General features: G+C 35.8%; 1 protein-coding gene across 3 annotated transcripts in view; it reads left to right on the top strand.

Moving 5' to 3' along the window:
- The window catches only part of gtpbp8 (GTP binding protein 8), a 50,396-nt gene extending 44,505 nt beyond the window's left edge, over positions 1 to 5,891 (top strand). For all 3 annotated transcript variants that reach the window (XM_069889998.1, XM_069889999.1, XM_069889997.1), the window contains exons 5-7: positions 869 to 968; positions 2,596 to 2,714; positions 5,605 to 5,891. In XM_069889998.1, coding sequence (XP_069746099.1) covers positions 869 to 968; positions 2,596 to 2,714; positions 5,605 to 5,710 — 325 coding nt within the window. In that variant the 3' untranslated portion in view covers positions 5,711 to 5,891. The remainder of the gene's footprint in view (positions 1 to 868; positions 969 to 2,595; positions 2,715 to 5,604) is intronic.
- The last annotated feature ends 1,160 nt before the right edge of the window (positions 5,892 to 7,051 follow it).

The following is a 7,051-nucleotide window of genomic DNA, read 5'->3' on the forward strand; positions in this document are numbered from 1 at the left end:
AACACCCATCTGTGGACTTGCCACACAGTCCTGTCCATTTGAGCTCCCAGCGCATTAAACGACGCAGATACATACCAAGGTCAAAAATTTGATCCATGTAAAAGTTGAGCGCCTTTTATTTTGCCCAGGAGGGTATTCCAAAAAAATTTGACGATTACATGAATATATACGGTAATGTCTGATTTGAATGATAGTATAGCCACAAATGAAGAACTTCCTCTTCATTGGACTGAAATGTCAGTCTGGATCTGGAGAAGAGCTTGAACCAAAACCTGACTCATAGGTGAAAATACCCTCAATGTGCGATGAATTAATCTGGTTGCAAAATATGAATTTTTGTTCTTGTTTTTCCTGGTGATCAGCATGTAGCACAATTCTTCAGATAGAGTGGAGAAAGCAAAACCTTGGAATCATTTAACAGTAACTAGAGAGGTGGTAGGATCTTTCTGGGTAGATGAATAAATTAAGTTGGGCTGAATAGCCTTCCACATATTGTGCTTGTGTCGCCTTGACTTTTCATCTTGCTTTGTGGAAGGGTTTGCTGTTGACAGAAGTGGGAAAGCAGTTCAGTTGTCCAGCACCAAAACCATCTCTTAAAGAGATGAAGACACTCAACAGACCTCAGATGCTGGAATAGGGACCAGTTAACAATCTATTGGAGGAACTCGCTGAATCGAGCATCATTGTGGGAGAAAAAGAATTCCAATCAGAAATGTTGACCATTTTTCTCCTGCTGATGCTGCTTGACCCTGGTGAGATCCTCCAGCAGATTCATTGACTTATTTCCTTTAAAGAGTGTGTCTTTTTTTTTAAGGAAAATGGAAATTAAGATGTGAAAAACTAAACTAAGCATATGTTCCTTCCCTAGCTTAAAGAGGACATTTTTATTGTTGGATAGTTCAATTGGAATTCAAGAAACAGATCAAATAGCAATTGAGATGTGTGAAGAGTTTGGAATTCCATATGTCGTAAGTAATAATTTTCAGTTGATTTTCTTTCTCCCATCCTTTGGATTTTCTCTTCAAACTTAGTATGAGCTTGTGTTTTTGGTGTTTCACCAGATAGCTGTCATTTTTATGCTCCAGATTGATCTTTGCTCTAAAGATTTAACCCTCCATTTCTGAATCCTTGATAAAATCCCACTTTGGAGCTTAGTGTGTAAATTGAGTTTGAGGATAAAACTGATTACAGATAGAAGGTGGTGAGTAGAGATCAACAGTCTTTTTGGTGACAAAATTTATTGTGAATTACGAGGAAGATGCAAAACAAACTCGAGATGATTTACCATAGACAAACTGAGTAAGTGAGCAAGTAAGTGTGAGATGATGTGGATAGATGTGAAAGGTACTTTGATTTAAAAAAAAAATCTCTATCACAGAAAGCCGCTGAGGCCAAGTCACTGAATGTATTTTCACAGGAGATGTCTAAATATAAAAATCACCAAAAATATATGAGGAAAGAGCAGGAATTTATATTAAAGTGGAGGCTTGGCCACGATTGTACTAAATGGATTATTCTTAAAGGCTCACAAGCATTTTTGTGCTATTTTTTGTTTCTCAATGTGAATAGGTCTGTCTGACAGTTAGTTGAAAATTGGCTATCACAGTCATTTCAAAATTAGAGCCCAAATCCAGTCCTGGCAGGTCTTCTCTCCAGCTTTGGTGAGTTAGGAAGAATTTCACAACAGGTTTATGAGATGTTTTCAGTGTTTAATTCTGTTATTTGAGACACCAAGTCTCAACAGCTGGCGGTTCTCTCCCAGTGCTGGACCATGTGCTTGGTTTCTCAGTCTTGGTGAAACACCGACAACATCAGCTCATTCAAAGTGTGTAGAGAAAAGCTATAGGATGGTTCAAAGGTAAAATACAAGCATCCTCCATTGAGGGATTCTGTATCTAACCATGAACGTAAGAAAAGAACTGGGTATGAAAAATAGACATGAAATGAAATTTGTTAAATAATAATTTTATCCCAGTGCAATAAATAATTCATTATTAGATGCAATCTTTAAATACATAGTTGCTAATTGGGCTTTTTTCTGCTTCTGCTGTCAAGTTCTTCTGCCAAGGTCCTGCACAATCCTGTAGCTTATCCGTTAAATTACAATTGATGTATGTGTATGGTTGAAACCAAAATGTTTTGAAATTTTGATCAATTGTCTTGATGGTTTAATAGTTTGACTAGATATGAAATGTAGAAAATAAATTCAAGTTGAATTGTTTAAAATAATTCATTGGAATGAGAGAAATGCTAAGTATTGTTTTACAAGCACTGCTCTAATTGTACGTGAGCTCCACTGTAACTGTAAAGGGCTGTTGGAGAAGGTAAATTGAATAGACCAGCATGTGACAATATTTGATGTGAATATGTTTCATGTTTTTGATAGAACGTTGCATAAAAATGAAGATTTGCTTTTACTTGTGCTGTTAAAAGTTCAACTTGTTTTGCAAGGAGCCATTTTTTTTTTTAAAATGGCAGACTGATGGGTAATTTAATATGGAATCATTTTGATCTTTGCCAATATAATGATAGGGCTGATAAACTGCATCCTTAAGGGTAACAAATAATTACTTCCCTCTATTATGTTAATTGCAGATAATATTAACAAAGATTGACCGACCACAACAGGGTAATCTGTTGAAAGTGATCATGGATGTACAAGAAGTGATAGAGAAAAAAACTCAGGGGTGTTTTCCTCAGCTCTTCCTTGTGAGGTATGTGAAAATGGTAATTTTAATTTGCGAAGGACAATGGGGTGAGAGGATACTGGGGACATAGAAATGAGCCCCATTTTGCTTTAAGAAATTACTCTCTCGTGCAACGTGGGAACGAAGATTTCATTACTTGTTTAAATGCAGGGTGAGTGGAATGACTCCGTATGATCTTTCACCACTGTTTAATTATGGTGCTCAATGGGAAACCAGTAAAAAGTGTGATTGATCTTGGACAAGTCAGATGATTACTCAACTCACCAGTATTGATACTGGCTTTTCCTTCATTGATATCAGCTGTAATATCAGCCATGTGGAATGATCCCATTGGTACATTATTTGGTTGGATTGAATTATATTTGGACATTCAAAGTTTTCAGAAAAATTCTGATTTTTGCATTTTTTAAGATGGAGGATTTTTGCTATTTTCCTCTATTCTCATCTTTTAAAAAAAATAATGTTCTTCCCGTACTCGCCTTGACCCATTGTCTTTGTTAAATCTATATCAATCCACTGATGCTGACTTGTGCTGTTCATTCACTACTGAGGAAAGGAATGTGAAAGATAAAATAGAATAAAAGTTGGTCCTAATCCCTTTAGTGTATGTTGTACACAGCTTCTGAAAGTCGGCTCCACTGATTTCATTGAAACCGAATAAGCACAGTAAAGTACAATGTGTAATCATTAACATACACCCGTGACTGTCAATACATTTTTATTCTGTATATTTGATGATGATGAGTTTATTGTCATACACACAAGTGCAATGTACTTGTGCATCAAAACTCTTGATGCAGCCAAAGAGATGTTTCTGTTTTGTATATTTAAAAAATAACTGCCATAGAATACATGAAATTACCCCAGTTTGGAAAGAGAAAATAAATATAGTAAAACCCATGTTATCTGGAATTCAAACAACTGGCAAATTATGGAAAATAAATAGGTAAAAAATATGGAAGTTTAAAACTGGCGCACCTTACTGTTTATTAATTGTGCAACACACAATCTCAAGCAACTGGAAAATCCACATATCCAGCATCAAACAATCCCCATATGTGCCAGATACCAGGGGTTTTTCTATACAAAAGATGGTAAATAATAAATATTTGCAGTTACAGTTGGCACAAGGAAAAAAAATGTGCAGTTAATTAAATAGAGCAATAGTACAGACAATCTTTCTTTGTGTTAGGTAATGTGGGGAGAGTCAAGAACCTGATAGCTGTTATGAGGGGAAAAAAAAACTTCCTTAACCTAGAGGTGCTGGACTTTAGGGTTCTTCCCAAAGGTAGCAGTGAGAAGAATTTGTAACCATGATAATGGGAGTCCTTGACAATGTTGAGTGTCTTCAATGGATGGGAAGTCAGAGCCTGTGATGAACTTGGCAAAATTTGCGACTTGAATTACCAAACCAGATCAGTTTTGAACAGTTGTGTGAGGTTTTCCTTTTCAGTAAGTAGAATCTAAAATGCTGTGGGTCAGCAAAATCAAAGTATTATATCTTAATTGCAGTAAATGAATTTGATTTTTTTTTTTAATTGTCATCTTCAGTAATTTTCAAACTCCTTCCAGCCAGTAACAGAACATCTGCTTCTACCAGGTTAAAGAAATTTCAATCTAAGTAACATACAATTAAAACATAAGTTAGAGTTCCATCCAAATCGAGTCCAAGTTCTTTACTTCTTATATTACTTAGAAGAAAGACCTCTGGATTTTTTGGTATGTTGCTTTTTGTGATTTTATTTAATACCTGGTTTAGATCTTCCCAAAACTTTTCCACTTTCTCACATGCCCAAATTGCATGTACTGTTGTTCCCGTTTCCTTCTTACAACGAAAACATCTGTCTGATACTGTTGGGTCCCATTTATTTAACTTTTGGGGGGTGGTGTATAGCCTGTGTAACCAATTATATTGTATCATTCGTAACCTCGTGTTTATTGTATTTCTCATAGTTCCGGAGCATAGCTTTTCCCATGTTTCATTCTTTATCTTTATGTTTAGATCTTGTTCCCATTTTTGTTTGGGTTTACAGCTTGTTTCCTCATTCTCTTTCTCTTGCAGTTTGATGTACATGTTTGTTATAAATCTTTTAATTATCATTGTGTCTGTAATCACATATTCAAAATTGCTTCCTTCTGGTAACCTCAGCCTGCTTCCCAATTTGTCTTTCAAGTAGCTTTTCAGTTGGTGGTATGCAAACATTGTACCGTGAGTTATACCATATTTGTCCTTCATTTGTTCAAAAGATAATGATTTATTTCCCGAAAAACAATTTTCTATTCTTTTGATCCCTTTTCTCTCCCATTCTCTAAAGGAAAGGTTATCTATTGTGAAAGGGATTAGTTGATTTTTGCGTCATTATTAATTTTGGTAGTTGATAATTTGTTTTATTCCTTTCTACGTGAATCTACTTCCAAATGTTGAGCAGATGGTGCAGTACTGGTGAATTCCTATGTTGCACCAGCTTTTCATCCCACTTATATAGTATATGTTCAGGTACCTTCTCCCCTATTTTATCTAGCTCTAATCTGGTCCAATCTGGTTTTTCCTTTGTTTGATAAAAATCTGATAGCTATCTTAATTGTGCTGCTCTATAATAATTCTTAAAGTTTGGTAGCTGTAGTCCCCCTTGTTTGTACCATTCTGTTAATTTATCTAGTGCTATCCTCAGTTCCCCCCCCCCCCCCCCTTTCCATAAGAATTTCCTTATTATTTAGCTCCTTGAAGAATTTCTCTGTTAGGTGAATTGGTAACGATTGAAGTCTGTTGATTCTTCATAACTTCTGTATTATGACTGAGTGGTTGTAAAATGCAGAAATCTCTTGCAGTTTTCAAACTTAAAGAATTGTTGTCATTTGGGAAAAAGTAATATTGCTGTGTGAATTGTTTCCACAGTTCCTTGAACTATTCTGGGATTCATCTGTTAAGATGCTTCATTGCTCACATAACTGGAAAGCTACAGATTAATGAGGAAACCTCCACTTCTTCCTGTGAAAAGTGAAAAATTCCAAAAGAATGAGACAATTGTCTTCAGAACATCACTGTGACACAACTTTACTCAAATACTGAATTTGTCAAACTGACCTGAATAGAAACTGCAAACCGAAGGTCCATTCAGATTTGACCAAGTTATGATGGTGTACCTATGAATTATAATTATTAAAGAATCTGTCATCATGTAATATCTGCATAGACTGTGTTTTTCTGTTTCATGTATAAATGGCTTTATGATGGTATTCAGGTGGATTTCGATCCAAAATTGGCATGCAGCATACAAAGTCATGGCTTTCAATACAATTATCCCATTGTGGCTGGATCATTTACATTATTGTAAATTTTTTAATGGTTTATATGGCAATTATACTATTTTGTCTAAAACTCTTTGGCATAGAGAAGAGTTTTTCACAAGTAACAGTAACAGCTGCAAGTCATTTGCAAGAGTTTCTCTACAGTTTTGAAACTCTTTTAACTGTTACTTTGGAATTGTTTGTTTTCTTCTGATTAGCCAAGGGTTCCCACAAACTTTACAGATAGAACTATCGTCCTTTCTCGTCTGTGCTGATCTATAATTCTGCCTAATCCCACTGACCTACACCCAGTCCAAACCCCTCCCATCCATGTACCTGTCCAAATTTTTAAGAGTCGGGCACTCATTCACCAGTTGTCCTTGTAATTTTTGAATGTCCAGAGAACCCTCTATCTTTATTCAGAATGAACTCTGTGATTGATCCTTCTTCATCCTCTTGGGAAACAAATTCCAAAGATTTGCTGCCTCCTAATAATAATTATCCATTCTCTGTCCTAAATAGTCCAGCCCCCTTTTTTTTTTAAACTGTCCTCTGGTCATAGACTCCTTACTGTCAAATCATTTAAGAATTTTCTATGTTTCAATGAGAGTTTCTCTCATTCTTCCATCTGTCTCTCCTCTTACTACAAGCCTATCCCTGGAAAAATAAGCTGAACAACATCAGGTGAGAACCCCAGTGTAAAATTATGCAGAGGGTAATACATAAATTGAAACTGACCTCCGTTCCTTTTAAACACTATCATCTCATGTTTTTATTTCCATTAATGGATGTAAAATACTTTTTTTTTTAAAGTCAAGATCTACTCTAAAGTGTACATCTTTACCTAAGTTTTGTTTTTCTTGCAGCAGGCACTGAAAAACTGTGCTGAAAGAAACTGAATAACCCACAGGAAGTTCATTAAGAATTACTTCATGGAGTTGCATGCAAACATGTAGGTTTGGCGGTTAGCACAGTGCTGTTACAGCACCAGTGATCAGGACTGGGGTTCGAATCCCATGCTCTCTGTTAGCAATTTGTACATTCTCCCTGTGTCT

Source organism: Narcine bancroftii, chromosome 7 (assembly GCF_036971445.1).
Source record: "Narcine bancroftii isolate sNarBan1 chromosome 7, sNarBan1.hap1, whole genome shotgun sequence".
Lineage (NCBI taxonomy): Eukaryota > Metazoa > Chordata > Chondrichthyes > Torpediniformes > Narcinidae > Narcine > Narcine bancroftii.